Source organism: Aptenodytes patagonicus, chromosome 4, assembly GCF_965638725.1.
Source record: "Aptenodytes patagonicus chromosome 4, bAptPat1.pri.cur, whole genome shotgun sequence".
NCBI lineage: Eukaryota > Metazoa > Chordata > Aves > Sphenisciformes > Spheniscidae > Aptenodytes > Aptenodytes patagonicus.
The window spans coordinates 84,066,435-84,084,519 of NC_134952.1; the positions used below are offsets into that span (position 1 = coordinate 84,066,435).

Here is an 18,085-nt window from a genome sequence, read left to right on the forward strand (position 1 = left end):
AGCTGCAGGAAGTTGATGTTTCCAGTTTCTGTCATTCCTTTGGACTGCAAGGATCTGAAGGTTATATTTTTATCACTTTACATATGTGGATTATACAAAGCTTTGCTGCCCCTTAAGTAACAACAGAATGTCTAGACGTTGTCTTCTGCCTTTTTTTTTAATTGCTGGAGAGTAATAAATTCAGTCTGACTTTGTAATAACTTGTGCATGGTGTTGGCTCTTTCTCAGCTACATCAGCAAAGCAGGTGAATGGCTTCACTCTCCTCCAGCCACTGCAGGTAACAGACTATCAAACCCAGTGCCACAGGGCTGCTTGGCAGCCTCAGTCCCCAAACTAAAATACAAGGTCAGGTCCCTTAGATCCTACCTGATACCAAATACTGCAGAGCAGGTGGCTACTACATGCATTGGAGAGACAGATTCCCCCACCGCCACCAAGTTGCCTTTTTTCCTGATTACAAAAGTCACTGAAAATGACTGAAACAAAACCACATTATTTTCCACAGTAGGAGTTTGTACAACAGAAACAACTCAAAAGGGGTAGAGACAGAATAATTTTGTTCATTAGCCATAAAAAAAAAAAAAAAAAAATTCCATTCATAACATTTGGAAGAGAAAAATAGAAATACAGCCTCAGCATGCTAGAGCCTGTATTGTGCATTTGAGAGAGTTTATTTTGGGAAGCATGGTTCCATTACAGTTGAAAAAAGTGTATGTGGAACTGTAATAAAAGGCGAAAAGGATTAGTTTCTTTTTGGAAGCACGGTTCCGATTCATAAAGTATCTCAAATGTGCAAGACAGGCTCTAGCAGGGACTCTTCTAAGAAATCGAATGAGGCAAGGATTCTCTTTTGCAAGGGCCAGGATAGCAGTCAAAGTGAAGTCTTCTATCATAGCACCCCTGCTAGAGTGACTATGCTGCATGTTTGAGATAAATAGGTGGGTTTTTTCTTTGCAAACACTTTATTCCCCCATACCCCCCCACCTTTTTAGACTGCAATTGTACCATGCTTTTAAAATATCTTGAACGTGCAGCATAGGCACTCTAGCAGCGGGCTACTTCATCTACTACCCTGGCCTTTGAAAAAGAATGGTCTCAATCGATTTCTTTAAAAAGCACCCCTGCAAGAGACAGTGTTGGATGTTTGAGACAGACAGACAGATAGTTTTTTCTAAGTATTGCTCCAGTGCACATATGTAGTAACTTCAAACTTACAGAACAAACTTACCACAGCGGAGAAGTAGGTAATATCACCTGTTAACAAAGTTGACAAACTAGAGAAGGCATGAACAGCTCGGAATGAGCAATCTAGAAAAAACTTTATTAAAAGGAAAGCTGTGCTCTAGTAGTTGCCACCCGGTTTAAACACTGCCTACAAGAAACGCCTTTACTTCCATTTTACTGCACTTGAATAGACCTGTAACATTTCATCACAGGCATTGACAAGATAAACTAAGTTGCATCTTCCCTTTGAGCAGGAATTTCTACTTAAAACACAGCTCCTTTTTAAAAATGGTCAGAACTGAAGTGCAGCTTATCTATTTTAGCAGTTACCTTCCCCAAATGGATCACAGCTGTGGGCTACGGTGCTCGCTGTTTTCAACCAATAAGTGCTACAGGTACCTGCCTTCCCTTGCCCTGCTTTGTGTCTGCAGTTAGGTAGGAAGCAATCCCCCAGCTTCGCAGACAGTCAAGGCGTTGGACATGGCAACCCTCACCAAGTTCTCACTACTGTGACTGTTTCACAAGACGGAAGGCTTCTAGGAACTCGTTGAAGTCGATGTTTCCATCCTTATTGAAATCAATGCTGCGAACTAAGTCATTGATCCCGTCATCCGTGAGTTCAATGTTCATGTGGGAGCTGAACAGCTTCCAGGTTTGGTGGAATTCCTCAAACGAGATGAGACCTGTGGAAAAGGAAGGCGCAGCCACCTCAGCGCAAGGTCGCCATAGGCACTGCTGCCAGTCAGTCCCCGCTCAGCATGCAAGGAGTGGCCCCTGCTCAGGTTTGATTTCTCATCCCACCCCTGCCACCTGCATACCCTAAAGGAAGGAAAGAAATCACTCATAATCTTAATTTCACATGCTGCAACTAAATTTCCTAGCGTGCAGAACACTGGCTAAAATACAACTTAAAGCAGTAAAGACACGCAATACAATTTGGGAGAACAAAAGAAGGCAAAGACTGTTGTATTTTCTCTTTCCCGAAGTAATTTGGTGGAGATGACTGCTTGAAAGCAGGTAATGCTCAAGACCCCGAGTACACTGCATTACTGTCGTTGCTCTCATCACAATTTTTCTTCCGCTGAACTCCTCCAGAAAAAATAATTAGTAATTCTCTACCTGGACTGCAGAGAGTCCTTAAAAATGTGTCACATTTGTGGAAACTTGCAATGACACTTCAGAAGCTCTTGAGGCAATAACCCCAATTAAGGGAGGAGAAAGACCCAAACTTTAAACCATTAAATAAAAATGCCTTCGTACATACTAAAGGGAGCCCAAAAGTAGAATGGAATATAATGCAGTGACCAACACCCCCTGTACACCTGCTTACCTGAATGATCTCTGTCTATGATCCTGAATATGGTCTCCAAGTTGGATCTGTTTCGATAGATGACTTCCAGCAAGCTCGACTGGATGTGCTGAAAGACAACATGGTCACACTCCTCGTATCCTTCTGACCGCTCTCTGCTTTCTCTGAGCAGTTAATGCATACCTTCCACTAAATAAAAATGTTTACTCCTCTCAAGAGTTTGCCAGCAACGCACTTTGCATCATGTGTGGCTTATGAAACAGGTTTGTGACGACTGGACCCTCTGTGCAACTCTGCATTGTAGCACATCAGCAACCTATCGCTTCCGAACAGAGCTTTTCCAGGCTAACAGAGAAGACAGTGACTTGGGCTACGTTTTTTAACCACTGCAGAGTTGGTTTCGCTGGGTGTAATTAAGAAACTGCGACTCGGAGAATGGAATGTAGTTTTTCTACTTAAAAGCCTGCATCCAAAACTACCTCTAGGTTTTGATTTCACATGCATCTATTTCTACAATGGACTGAACGCCTCTGGACTACTTAAATTCATGCAAGCTTTTCCATCGACCGGAACCATCCGCTCTCCTTTCGTACCATACTTGGTTCCACGTGCTGGGGATCTTGTGAGCTGCTTTGCATCATGCTTTGATGGAAGGGGGCGAGTCCTTACCTCTTGGCTCCGCTGCTCCATGGCCAAGTCATCAAGCCAGGACTTGTACTCCAGCATGCCGTCTGCCGTGCTGCGCACCAGCTGTGGTCTCAGCATTCGCCAAGGCAATCCCAGGTGCAAGACTGACTCCACTGCCGTTGCCCAGTTGCTCAGCGTGATCCTTCCTGGAAGGAAAAGGGAGAGCCATTGCAGTCTCTGAGAGGCAGGCAGCTGAAAGCACATGAAGGCAAAGTAAAAAGCCTAGAGCAGTACGCATACCCAGTCTACCACGCTGCTGACAGCAACAGTGTCATTTCTCCATGGCACGCTTGAGCACTTTAGTACAGGAAAAAACGCTACATGGCTGTACAGACATCAGCCGCTGCAGGCACAAGTGCACTCACTGCTCCCCCCCAGCCTCAGCAAGCTTTTGATCACTGCAAGAAATCAGGGCCGTGGGGCTGCAAACATCTGAACGACGGGAAGACACTAACTTTGGATATTTCATTATAAATTCGTGGCCTACAGCCTACTAGTACTTCCTCAGTGACCCAGAAACGTGGAAAAGCCCCTAGTTTAACAGCTGCTGTAACAGCTGAACTGGACTTTTGTGAACAATTTTGCTGCCAGGGAAGAAAGCAAGAAAGCAGCTCTACCCACAAGAAAGCAGTTCTGCCAACCGCTGTGTCCCTTTTCTCCCCCGGCCCACAAATGGACAGATCTCAGCAACAGATCTCGGTCGCAGCACCAGCAGAGCACTCCTGGCAGCCAGAGAATTATGAACTCTCAGCTCCTTCTTTAAGGCTCTGACAGAGGCAGCTGCCATGGAGGACAACCCTCGCTTTCCTCTTGCCAGTGATTTTAGACTCCAGGGATGAAGGGGCTCTAGAGACCACCCAGCCCTTCCCAAGTGACACGTGACAGACATGTTCCAGGTCATCTTTTCCAATGCTTCCTCAATACTCCTGTTCCAAAGGGTTCTCCTAGTACCACGCCTAAATTGCTACACATCAGGCTAATCACCTCTTGCTTCTCTGACACCCCCTCGTTATAATTCCACCCTGAGGCATTAACAGGTTCCCAACAGAGACACTGAATAACAGCAAATGAGACCAACGCTGTGGCAAGGTCTGACACAGCCTCCCCCGTGACAGTCACTGACAACTATCAGTGCGGAGCCTCCCAACCAGCCACACACTCAACTCAGCTGCTTCAACCCTGTCCTACCAGGGAATTGACCTGAGTGTCCCTCGGCTCAGATTTACCCGTATTGTCCTTATCGTAGGCCTTGAATGCGCTGATGAGGGCTGAGGTATGAGCAAAGAGCTTTTCCCGCAAGGCTCGAAAGGCTGACTCCTCTACTCTGCTGATTCTGGAAGATGCAGAAAAGAGAGAAGCACATTAAGGACTTGCCACGAAGCGCAAGAGAAGCTGCGCCTTCCCGGTCCTCTGGCCTGTCTGTGGATTGCCCAGACCCTCGCACAACTGCTCTGCACAGCTACAGCTGCATCTCAGTGCTCGTGACAAGGCACTGCATGCCTGCAGCACAGTTCCCCGCAGCTGATGCAGTGAATCCCTGCATCAATTTGTGAAGCAACAAAGCAGAAGGGAACCTCGGCAAGGGTCACAAGTTAAAACTTGACATTGAAAAGAGAAGCTGGAAAATCAGCAGTCTGTAAAAAAGAGTCCCCTTCTGATCTTGTAACGCTCCCTCCTCAACCCTTGAGCCTCCCTCAGTAATTTCTGCACAAAGCTTGAATCCTCCTCTAGCGCTATTAGTTAGTAAATCAAGCTGTGAAAGTTCAGCTCCAGAGCCAAACTTTCTCAAAGCTCCCAAAGTTTTCCCTTTTGGAATTTTGACTTGGTGAATACAGAACAACCAGAAAGCCTTGCCTTTGGGTCATGGTGAGAGTATGGGCCATCTTGTTCGCTTGGTACTGAACAAAATGGGGGACGAGGTCCGGTCCCAGCTTCACGTAGGCTCCCCTGTTGCTGCCAATCTCATAGTAGTTTGAGGCTGAAAATATGGTCAGCACCTAACCCCCAAAAAATAGAGGCATTTACAGTCAGTACACACATCCTCTATTATATATACGTGTATCAGTGAAAACAACACAACCGATCCCATCTAGAGTTAACAGACCGTGAAAGCACCATGTTTTATGTGGAAAGGGAATAGCGAGGTGGCGGCTGGCCTGGAAGCCTTATGGGTGCGAGTTCCTCGAGGGCAGCACTGGTCTCCTGTGGATCTGGCCACACGCTGGGCTTCTGCGATTTCACTGTACTCTCCCGACAAACTTCCACTCTCCGCTGCAGTGAGCGGAGTCAGAAGTGCCCCTGTTGAAGTCACTGAAGTGACCCTGAATCTTCTGAGGGCAAAACTTTGCTGCAGCCCCTTAGTAACACCCTTTTGTACGTCATCTTCAGGAACAGCTGCATTAAGTGGGGGCAACGGCCCAAATGGGTTCAGATCTTTTCTCGGCTACCACACACAAGGACGTGCTTTGCCTGCACAACAGATGACCCCGACAGAGTAGGTGGTTCCAGACTGTCCTGACATAAAACCTCAGCTGGGAACACACTTCAGTAACTCTCAATAAGGCTGTTCAACGATTTTGTATGTACTTAACAAAGCCCCATTGGAAGAAATACAGAGCTGAGACAAGCCACCACAGAAATCCCACCCTGGCCAGATGGAAACCCAAGTATCCTTCACACCGTCCTCCTCACCGACCTTCCGGTTGTGACAGAACTCGTAGCCCTCTTGCTTGCACTCGTGGGAGCGGATGAGGAACTGCAAGTTGTACTTCTCAAGGATCTTCCCTGTCACGTCAGGCCCAAAGTAGCAGCCACCACCTCGCACTGTATTTACTATGCAGCCCTCCTGAGGCATGGGGTCACTCCAGAGAATGTCTAAAATCTGAAAGTATTGGAAAAGTTCACTGAATAAAGTGTACCCAGCAGATATCACCCGTCAGAGTTTATTAAGCAAATACAGCTCTGTCTCTGAATCCCTCCCTGGACTGCTGCTATTACATAGTGCAGGGAAACAGAGATGTTTTCCTGCATCCCAGCTGAACCACCATACTGCTCCGCAGGACTGTCACAGACTGGTCCACCACAGAGGTGACAATATTGTTGGCCTGGAGCTACAGGCACACCCAAAGTGCCTGGGCAGAGAGGGGTGTCCACAAATCAGGCCTGATACAAGCTTACCCTTTGCTGCCTCTAAGATTTCAAAGAGCCTTGCCTGTCCTCCATCCCGAAACACGGGTCCCGGGGCAAGAACACCCAGCAGATCCTGAGGCCATGAGCAGGCTTAGTATTAAACTCCTTTGCTCTCTAGCCAGGACATTCCGCAGCCTCCAGAAATGTAAGTGCTGACTCAATAACCACTATTTGGATTAAAGTTTAATCTCTTTAACCCTGACCTCGACATATAGCTTTATGCTGATAAGGCGTGCAATGCTGGGATGTCATGTAACGTGAAGTGAGTAACGATGGTTTCAGAGCACACAGAAGGGTATACAGACAGTCTGGTCTAACACAAACAGGAAACCAAGTTCCCAGGCTCTGACCTGCCTAGCAATCTACTCACAGTGCAGCCCAGCTAAAATCACAAATTCAGTCTGCTCTTAGTACCCAAGATCACGACTTGCTCATCAGCAAATGACGTGCTCGTTCATTACCTACAGAGCTGATTTCAGATACCCCAGTACACAGTAAGCGATATAACCACTGGGCTCTGCAATCAGTCTTGTCTATTATTTCTCTCCCCTGCAGTGAATCAAGAAAACCTGTTGCCCCACTCCATGCCTGAGCAGCAGGTTTTTTTATACAACAACAGATGAGTGCTGTGCTAGGGGCAAACGCTGGGACAGAGCCTTGAGCACAGAAAGCCGAAAGCCCGGTGAAGAGGCTGACTCGCAAGGGTAGGAGAAAGGCGCCAGCAGAACGGCAGCTAGCACCAGTCTTGCACACAGCCTACGTTCTCCTACGTGACTCTCGTGCACAGCTCTTCAACTGCCAGGGAACCATGCCACAGGATGGGCTGGATGTAGCGCAGGTATCTAACGAAACATCCCCAAGCAGCAGAGATCACATGCTTACAGTACAGCCCTTCCTGACCACCTACCACTGAATGATCAACGCCAGGCTGTCTCGGGGTACAGAGCAGTAGGTACAAAATAGCACAAACCCCATTAGCCTGCCCACCGGCACTTCAACACTGACTGCTCTTTAACTCATAATATATGAGTTATTCATATAGTGAATAACTCCACTATTCAAAGCAGCAAGAATCTTTCTGCAGAGAGGTCTGTGCACTGACCCACATATTTTGTACTGAGATTCTTCATAACAGAGAACAAACCTGCAGGAGGCACCCACAGCCCATCGAGCTCGGGGCCCCGCTTGGACTACTCACCTGCTTCCACTCCTCCTGGCGAGTCCAGCGTGGCCCATCCAAATCCGTCAAGGAGACCACGCTGGAAGAGGTGAGCTCCTCCTCCTCCGACTCGCTGATGTCCGCCAGCCGGCGGCACCACTCGATTTGCTCCTGCACCGTCTGCCGGACCCACTTGGAGAACTCCAGCCTGTTGGCCATGCTAGGAGCCTGGGCCGGCTGGGGCTGCGAAGATAAACTGGGGGCTGCCTCGTTCCCTGCTGGGTCAGCCTCTACTTTGCTCTCCCCGTTTATTTCCTGTATTTCCACATTTCTATTCGACTCCTTTCTTTTCTTCCCTCTTAATACAGAAATAAACTGAAAGAAGTAAGAGAGAAAAGAGAGGTGGTCACACTGCTTGGAAACCTACATCTCCAGCTCTAACATCTTCCATTGGCAGACTCAGGTGACCCAAACCTCCGAGCCTCAATTCCCTTTGCTGCCGTCAAACGCTGATTAATTGTGGGAGATTACTAGTGCCTCTCGGATGTGCCATTCTTGGTTTACAGCTGGGGCCCCACATCCATCCTGACTACAGATCTCTCTCTTCTTCATTGACTTTATGCTGCTCAGACATTTCACAAAAGGTAGAGTACGTGGATTTAATCTGCAATGGGAACTAGGCGGCAGAATGAGGGGAGGACTAATGACTAATGCAAGTGCTTGTCATTACATTTGGAGAAGGGAAGTAGTATTTCTCAAGTAGAGAGTGAGGCAGAGAGAAGTTAAACGACTTATTATAATCATTCTGGAAATCTAGGAGGAAAAACAGGCTAAGAAACTGTAGGACAAAGTCTCATCATCACTCTGTTTTTACAGTCAGCATCAGCACACCTATTTATGCATGCCATTACCCACCACTTCCCTGGCTACAATCCTTACATCTTCGGGAAGCCAAGAATGCTTCTTCCGTTCACACCTCCTGCACACACACTATTAAACCAAAGTGATCCACTCCAAGCCTGTACCTAAACAGTTTGTCTAGGAAGACCATCCTTTAGATTTGTCTCATCAGCAGCCAAGCTGACATGTAGAAATAAGCTCCTCACCACAAATCAGCAACACTGTTGGCCTCTTGCAATATCTAGGAAATAAAACCTACTTTGTTCCTATGAATTTTCTCAAGCATGTCCAGGTCAGTGGTGTCAGAGATGCCCCCGTGTATAATGAGGACTTTCTGATCAATCAGGGTGGCCAGAGGCAGCCAGCAGAAGACATTCTGAATCATCTTCAAGATTTTTTTCCCATGCACCTAGGAGGACAGGTCAGAAAGGAAAAGATGAAGCATCAAGCCTTCAAGGTCCACGTCTTGCATGGTAAAGGAGACACAAACGTATGCCTACCTTGTATTTCTGCATTACTTCCTTGGTGAAACCGTAGCTAAAGGAATAGGAGAAAGGAAGTTCAGTGGGATTTCGCAGTGACACCCTTGACATCGTGATCAGCCCCACACAGAACCCGTACCGTAAGTTGACCATGTGGTCCTCATGGTTCCCACGGTTGAGATGAACCTCCTTTGGATAGATCAAGAGGAAGGTAAAGAGGACGATGAGGATCTCAAGGGACTGTTTGCCTCTGTCTACAAAGTCCCCGTTGAACACGTACGACTTGGAAGGGGAAGGAAGGCCGTTCTGTAAAAGCAAGGAACAGACTCATGTTACAAGAGAGGCCTCCCCATGATCTCCATATACCTGCCCCCCGAGCTGCACATTCTCTCACTCCTGCCCCAGGTTAACTTATACAATAGATCCTGACTCTTATTTTTATCCTGTAGGCTCCTAGTGGCAAATGCACTGCAAAGTGAAAGCTGGCAGGAAGGGTCGCCATTGGTATCAACACTTAGAAGAATGTCCACTGGCACTTCCCAAGTGTACATGTTTATCAGATTTCAAAGTCAGCAAGGGAGAAGACATTTAAAACCGATAAAATTGACCTGGAGGATCACATGCGAAGGGCCCAATTTTGCAAACACGTCTCAGCACGACCCATGCGATACCTCTCACAATGCCTGGCCAGCCTCCCTCTCCAAATACGGTGCCTACCTTATAAAATATGAGGAACAAGTCATCCAGCTGGCCGTGCAAGTCTCCTAACAGGCACAAAAAGACGAGTCACAGTATGTTTACCTTTAACTTAAAAAGACACCAATAAATAACTTCTATGAAGTATCTCTATAAATTAATGACCACTGAAATATTTTGGGAAGTTCAAGGTACAAGTTTCCTTACACTGAGGCAATGTGCCCGAGGAAAAGGGCATGATGTAAAGGCTTGAACTGAAGCCTGAGAAGGACAGCAAAAAACCTACACCAGCTTCAGAAGACTCTGATTCAGAAGCTTTGTTCATTTATCTCTTAGATGACACAACGTGGCACAAGAAACCGTTTAACGTTGATCATTACATGGGAGAAAGCTTTGCATACAAAATAATAATCAAACTAAATTCTCATTTAACGTGATATTGGAGAGAGAGGTTTGTTTTCCAGAAGCTGACTGCACGCAAAAGTCTGTGCTAAGTACGTATTTTTCTGAAATACCTCAAAGTTTAAACATTAGTCCTAGAGTAGGAAAATCATGGTGAAAAGCTTTGTCTCTTTCAAATTTACTTGATAGGACGCAAAGATGTGTTAGTATTCTGGATCTGAATGCATACGCTGCTGCTAACGAAGACTCAGCCAGAACAGCTCCAGGACTTTGTTGCTTAAATAATCCCAGGCCCCAGAACAGGACAGAAGATGACTGAGTTTTGAGGCCGGTCCTCGACTGGGTGCAGTTTCTGTGGTTTAGTAAAAGGACTCCAAGCTTAGAACAAAGACAAATTTGAATCCAGCTGAAAAATTCTTTAAATCTTTGCTGTAATATATAACAATTTTAAGAGCCACAGGCCATCATTATCACCCTTCGTCTTCCCTTAGACACACATTCATACCTCCTCCTCTCTGTGCATTTTTATAATCACTGTGACCGCGCCACTGCTACAGCAGGCTATGCCAAGCTGAACGCTACCATCTAGGGGCAGGGTTTGTTAATGATGTATCCCAAAATCTCTCACGGAAGCCAAACGCAGACTACAAATAGACAAACCACCTTCCCTCAGCACCCCCATCCCGTTCCAGACCAAGCAGAAATAGGGCCATGATGCAGACTTGCTCCCTTCAGACTTCAGGCTAGTCTTCGCAGCAGCTCAAATACAGGATCAGAGGGTAAACCCAGATATTTTAGACAGCCCCAGTTGCCTCTCAATGCAACACGCATTTTGCTTACGGACTGCATTTGTGTTCCATACTCGGTACAGAGGAGGGCATCATGCTCACGCTACCATTTTATATCTTTCCCACCCCTTCCACGTGAGCATTCTGCCCCAGAGACTGCGCAGTGCCCTCCCACCCAGACGTACCACACACAGTGACCTCCTCGCTATAGCAGGTGGAGACATGACTGATGTTTGGCAACTGCTTGAGGTGCTTCCTGGTCTCATGCAGAAGGTTTAAGACATAGCGAGCGTGGAGCTGCTACTAGGAGAAAGCGAAGGGATTAAAGCAGGAAATCAGTGACCGCTGAGCAGCAACGCAGCTCTGTCTCCAAAGGCCCCAAGGACCCACCACGATAGCCTGGATGGCAGAAACTTTCACTGGGACGACACTCGTTGCTGACCTACGGGCTTACAAACAAGACGGGGCAAATACTAGACAACAGCAGGACAGAAGAGACTCACCCCAAAGCAGCCCAGCCTCGGCACTGGCAGGGCTGGCAAGAGAACCCAAAAGCCCTAGCACCCTGTGGTCAAGGCTATATCCGCTAGGCAACACCACCTCCTAGAGCAGCAGAAATTCCAGCCCGGTATCACAGGTAAGAAGCTGCTCCTCTAGATCTTTCTTAGCCTTTTCCACATTAAACCAGGCCGCGAGCTGCCGTGTCTCCTGCAGAAATATGTTCACTCAAAGCCAGGGTGTAGGCATTTAATATTAGTCAAGACACTAGAGACCTTGGTTTTAGAAATCATTTTGTTTGGAGAAGGGATGTTTTGGCCTATTTTGCAGTTCAGCACCTTGACTGAGGGATGGCAGCAGAACACTGCAATTGTACGAGGACTTGTCTTGTTAGTGCTGCTCATCAAAAAACTCACATTTTACATTTTAAATATGAGTCAAAGTTGCATGGCACAAAACATAATTTCAGTCAGCTGTTTCCATCTGGGCCATCCTATACTTTTTTACAAATTGAGGATTTGCAACAAAAAATGACAGAATGTTTCAACATGGACATGGGGTTTTTTCCTTTTAAAATGAAATTCAGGTTAATATTGGCACACACCTATGAAAAGTTTTCAGTTTTGTCAGAACTGCGTTTTCAGAAAGGAAGAAAGTTCCTATGGCAGGGGGAAATACCGTATCATTTCCATCCCCCTTTGCTTAACAGCCTGCCAGCTCGTTATACTCCAATCAGCTTAGCTTGTTAGGAAGGCTAAAACCAAATTCTCTATCCTACACCCCTGCATAGAGAAAAGCGTGGTTCCTTTTGGGATCCTTACTTGTTTCTGTTTGAAAGCTTCCAGCAAGGCAGTCGCATGGTCAGGAAGGAGTGGGAAAGAGAGACGGGGTCCAGTGTAGGAGTCTGGCACCTCCATGGATTCATAGTCACAGTATTTTTCCAGCTCTGCCTCTTTGAAGCTTTCCCCACTTACGAACATGCGACTGATAAAATCCCCTGGATGGCAGATTGGTCAGTTTGATTGTTTTTTTAAAAAGAGAAAGAGACAAGAAAAAGTTAAGTTGGCTCAATACACCATCCTAGTAATTTGCTAAAGAAAAGCTGTTTGATTAGGCTAGAGCTCATGAGCAATGGCAGCGGCAGAGACTAGCTCCTAGTTTGACATCGCTACAGAATTTGCAGTGGGGAAAAGGCCGCAGGGACGAGTTTCCGTGTGCTATGTGTTGGGCAGTGCTGGCAGCTACGCTAGTTTCTGCAAAACGCTGGTAGAGCCAGATGGACATTGCTTGCCATGGCTAATTGAAATCTTATTTTCAATGACACGCAAAAGCAAACTGTATAATAAGGAACCGTCTCCCACATCCCACTGTTTTTTCTAAGCTTGCACCTACATTCTCAGTGCTGCACAAAATTTGAATAAATAAGCATTGGTTTTTTACTGCTGTAACATCTCAGAGCCCAAGTCAAGGAACAGGACGTTATTGTCCTGTTTTATACAGACACTGAAAAAAAATCTTCCTCAACAGAGCTTTGCTGTAAAATATGTGGGGTGGTTGTGAGAAAAAGGGTGGCGGTTTGAAAGGAAGGAGCGAGGACTTCAGCACGCTATGGTCAGCAAAGTAAATAGTTAATTTTGACTTACTACCATCAGATTTCAGAGCTAAGCTCATTAGCAAGTTCCCAGCACTAAGAAATAACGTAATAGTCTCTGTAGATTCAGGAAGATACTGTATTGGTTCCCACAGCACTTCTCCCCCCGCCCCACCCCAATTATAAGTGAGAGACTAAATATGAATAAAGTAGATACCCTAGAGCACAGTTCCCTAAAGATGGATTCTCTCGCTTCAGAAATGGACTCTGCAAAGCCCTGGTTACCAGGGATCACTGGAAAAAGGCAGATTTCTAATACTGCTCTTAGAAAACATACTGAGCTTTTATTCCCCCTTCCAGCTCCTAAGGAGCAGGAATTGCCCCACATCCCTCGCACAGCTCTGACAGTCTCCAGACAATTCACTCCCTATCCAAATTCCTGATGCCATCGCTCTTTAGACTCTCTTGGCCCCCTTTGCCATCCTGAAGGGCCAGCATTGGGCAACGAATCAATACAGGGTGCAACCTTCCGAGCTGCTGGTGCCACATCTACAAACGGCAGATAGAAACTTACTCTCTTTACTGCTGCTTGGTGTGAAGTGCTCAATTAGGTAACTGAAGAAGTTGTGAAGCTGCAAGAAGAGAGAGAGCCCATCATCATTCACCCTGGAATGAAATTCTGCAGAGTGGCAACTTAACATGATCTTCTTTCTGGAAGTATTATCTATGCCCTTCTCATGTTGTCGGGTATGTACAACAAATCATACTATACTAATTCTAGTTTTGAGTATCTTGCGATGAAGTCAAAAAAGTAGCTTTACCTTCAGCCATACAGACAGCAGTACACCTATAAGCCCTCCCTCTCCCTCCCTGACAGCAAGGCAACCATATAAGAGAATATTAATCAAAGTTAAAGTATAACAAACCAACTAGGCTTGCCTATTGTGTTCAGACTCAGGAAAAACAATGTTAAATGGTCCTTATGGCTTTCTTTCAAGACTCATTACTTAGGGTTTCATCAGACATAAGCAGGCAGGAAATCAATAGGCTAAGAAGGGGCAGGAAACCCAGTCCTTGGCCCACTGAGGCACTTGCAGGGTTACCAGCCAGTAGGTGGAAACAAGTGAGTCTGTGGCACAGAAACCACCCTCCTATGTATTCTCCTACATATTCTTTTCCTTGGCACCTTACCTTGATCTGATCCTGCTCGCAAGCGTACTCAATGGATTGAAAGATTCTCCAGGTGCAACGTCGGCGCATTTCCAGCCGAGCAACGTAGCGCCGGTACCACTGTTGGATCAAGATGGCTGCCTTGAAAGCTAGGGGACAAAACCAGAACCAACCTGCTGAGCTGCAGTGGCTGCAGCTGAGGTACCCTGCTACCGCTCCTTTCCTCACCCTGAAAATTGAAGAGGGACCTTTCTTTTTCAGGAGCAAGTTTTCAGGAAAGGTGTTCTGATGCCTAAATATTAAGGATAACAAAACACCCACTTCCTTTCACCATATTTCAAGAGGGTGATCTGACCCTGCCTGACCTCTGAAGCAATTCTAACCATCGCTGCTGGCTCCTCAACACCAGCGTTAACAATGACTTACTAGGGCCTAAAGATCCAAACATGTTCTTCAGTATTAATAGACAATTTCCTCCCTTTCTATCTGCCTCGATCATTTTCACGTCTGTCTTACAGTCTAGGTACTGGGGCTTCAGGAAACCAGAGCTTTGACTGAGACCACACAAGGAGTTGGGGGAAAACAAGACACCAAATCCCCTTCCAGAGCCTTAAAAATACGGGGTTTGTCTACCTTCCTTTAAGCCAAATAAATACCTCAGATTTGCAGTTCTGGACAAACTTCAGAAGGCATCTATTCTAGCATAAAAGTTAACATACCATTACCTTGGAATAAAATAAAGACAAAATTAACACCCACAGTGAAAAGAGGGAGACAGATCTTTGGCCACTTAATGACACAGAAGGAATGAAATGCCAGGAATTTCCAGGTGCCTGGTCGTGGTTCAATCCACAGCCAGCGCTGGCACCAGGCTCTTCCCTCCAAATGATGGCTGTTTGCCCTGATCTTTAAAACATAACCATTCCTCTGCATTTTCCCAATTCCAGTGTTTTTCATTAAAAGATTATTTCAGATGGCGTATATGTGTATTTAAAGTGAAGTACATTGGTGCAGTTTCCCATTTCCTTTTTCAAGTTCTGCCACAGAACTTTTACATAACTCTAGAAACTCTTCCATCCTCCTTAGCTGGTCTTGACCACATTTGGACCTCCTGCTTGCTTTACAGCACCTTGCCAACCAGCTCTGCTACTTGGCATCTCTCTTTTGATTACACTCTTGTGTCCCGTCCTGTTTATTTCTGGAGCCCTACGCTAGAACGCTACATTTCAAACATTTTCTAACAATGCTTCTCTGTGTCGTCTTTAGCTGGGGGGGGGGGGGATGACTGTTCTATCTACAGGCTGGCCCCAAAATCAAATGGAGACGACAGAGTTACAGTTAGCCCTGCTGCAGAAGCTTGTATTCCCTTGGCATCTGGTTTGTGAGAGAGCACTGGCGTGTTCACCAAAGCAGGGAGAGCAATGGGGTAGAAAAACTTTATTGAAAAGAAGGACACCCCCCACCCCTACCCCAAAGGCTGCTAAGTGCTGGCAAGAGACAAAGACATCACATTAATTCAATTAGCTTGCATTAATTATGTAACATAAACCACCCCCCATGTACTTCAGCAGGAAACACTGACCTTTACCTAAAGAAGATATCCTGATGGCTTATGTATTGAAAATACTAATCCTTCTAAATTACGTTACTGTTACAGCACTAGGAGCTGCAGAGCACAAAAAGGGAAGAAGCTATTGCTGTTGTGCAGCTGGGAAACTGAGTCATGGTGAAGTCATGGGCAAGAAGGTAAGACTTGGCTAGCTTTAATTCAAGAATAACTTATGTATTCTTTGCCTGAGCCTTGTATCTTGTGGAGAAAATGCTTACTGATCTGTTGGGCTATGAAAAAATAAAAAAGGCTGACTTTTTTTTCTGCAGTTTGGTGCTCCTGAAGCCTCCTTTATAACAGACCCACCACTAGCTGCTTTAATCCCTGTACAGTAATTCAGCTGGCATGTAACCAGATCACAGTCATAATCACTCTCTAAAATAAACAACTTCTAAATATCTTGCATTCCCCTAATAGTGGATAAATGTCCAATTACTGCGGTAGGAGTCAGGTGTATTTCAGCTGAATCCCGAGCAGAAATTCACAGTTACGACTCCGCATATACCAATGAAAACTAGATCCTTTGGAACATTAAGAATAAAATCTGTGAAAGACTCGTTATCGAGTCCATGGCACTTTAAGCTCCAGATAGGCAAGGCATTGGGTTTTTTACACTACTTTTACAGAGACTGACTCTGCAACTGAAAAGCCAGGTATTCTAATTTACCAGCTTACCTGGGTGAGTTTCATCTGGCAGTGTTTGTACTAGTTCAGAAAAAAATAATAAAAAAGGAAGAGAAAGAGATTTATCCACATTTTATGAGGATCCAAGCAGTAAACTGAATCATACATCATCATATAACCTACTGAAAACATGCCAAAGTGGCAGCACTCAAACTAAAATTTGCCTGTTCATGCTAGCAGTATAGTTCACAAATCAGCTTACAGGAGGGAGTCTGCACCCTCTCTCGGGTTCCCCATCCCCTTCTTCGCTCAAGTGCAGGGCCGGTTTAACAGAGCTCTGCTGGCTACACTTCCCATTGGGAACAGCCTCTGGGCCTCGTGCGAGGGGGACAGGACACCGCCTGGCACGTCGTGCTTGGGTGGAAAGTCCTAAGCAGCTCCACATCTGCAGATCAGCAGATCTGAAGGATTTTGAGAACCAGATGCAAGAAATTCAGAGAGGTTTTACTGTCATGGGAAACGGTTGATGAGGTATCGGATCTAATGCAGAGTTTCAAATAAGTAACTAGTTTTATATTACACTTTGTTTGTTATAGACAAGCCATTATCATAAAACAGCCCTGAAGTTTTTGGGAAAGTCCACGGCTCTCTGGTGCTATAGGCAATAGACAAGTCTAACTTACTTAAAAAAAAGGTGGAGTTTTTCAACAAAGAAAAATTACAAACAAAAAAGGCTGAGTCACAACGGTATCCCTGCTTTCTTCATTTCTAAATGCAATCACTATTCTTCCTTTAAAAGAACTTGCAAACAGTTTGCACCATGCTGCTGTTCTGCCAATGCTGATGACTGAATGATTCAAACAACAAAGCAGTTTACTTTTTTACACTTCTTATGTGTAAAGTCTCACTCATAAACTCCCTTTGTTCCATAGCAGACCTAAGCACACACCCAGAAATTTGATACTATCATACAGAGGGTTTCATAAAAATAAATCATTACAGCTTCAAGAGCCATAAAAAAGTCTAGATTATTAGCAGAGATTAAGAGCATTGCACTGACATAATGAGAAAAAAGCACACTTTTTGCTTTTCTTAGCCACACCATCTTACCTTCTTTAGAACCAGATTTATTTTGGCTTTGCTAATGCTTCTGCTTTATCAGTCCTGCGCTGCTAACACAGTCTTTAAAAATGAAGTCTACCAGAAGCAGCAGGGTGATACCATCTATCTCGCTGTCAGCACGTGACAACACACACATTAGCCAGCAACTGGTTAATCCATCGGATGTTAGTTCTAATAGAATTGCTTTTTGCTGCTTCATTTCTGGTCAGGTTTTCGTTGATTTTAATCTAATCCTGGTCTAAATAGCTGTTATTTTCTCAAGCCTGTTGGCCTTCTGCCTGACAGCCAAGACTCCTTTGTCGCAGGATAACGAAAGACATAACCTTGCTTCAATACTATCAAGAAAACCAGGTAACTCAGAAAAGAAACACATCCACTGCAACCTCCCAACGGCACGTGCAGGAGCAGACCGGAAAAGATTACTTTTCAAAGAATCACTCACCATTTTCAGACTTCTGCAGGGAGTACTTGTAGTTGGTATTTACAGAACTACCAGATCCCATGTTCTCCAACCAATGCTCCTAGAACGTTGCAGACTGGATCAGTGTCACCAAAACCACAAAACAGATGCAGGAAAAACCATTCGGTCAAATCAAAACAGTTGCAACATGTCCCACAGTGCCGAGAATCTATA

At 45.5% G+C, this 18,085-nt stretch overlaps 1 protein-coding gene across 1 annotated transcript; it reads right to left on the reverse strand.

Annotated features, from left to right (window-relative positions):
• Nucleotides 1–1,318: 1,318 nt before the first annotated feature.
• PPEF2 (protein phosphatase with EF-hand domain 2) lies at nucleotides 1,319–17,954 on the reverse strand. The gene is made up of 16 exons (XM_076337441.1): nucleotides 17,894–17,954; nucleotides 14,118–14,245; nucleotides 13,501–13,558; nucleotides 12,157–12,332; nucleotides 11,023–11,137; nucleotides 9,669–9,715; nucleotides 9,091–9,257; nucleotides 8,970–9,006; nucleotides 8,729–8,878; nucleotides 7,609–7,944; nucleotides 5,917–6,102; nucleotides 5,076–5,218; nucleotides 4,448–4,554; nucleotides 3,204–3,367; nucleotides 2,556–2,643; nucleotides 1,319–1,908 (listed from the first exon to the last, which is right to left on the reverse strand). Exons 1-16 carry the CDS (start codon nucleotides 17,952–17,954, stop codon nucleotides 1,730–1,732), a joined length of 2,142 nt encoding a protein of 713 aa, XP_076193556.1. The 3' UTR covers nucleotides 1,319–1,729.
• Between the last annotated feature and the right edge of the window lie 131 nt (nucleotides 17,955–18,085).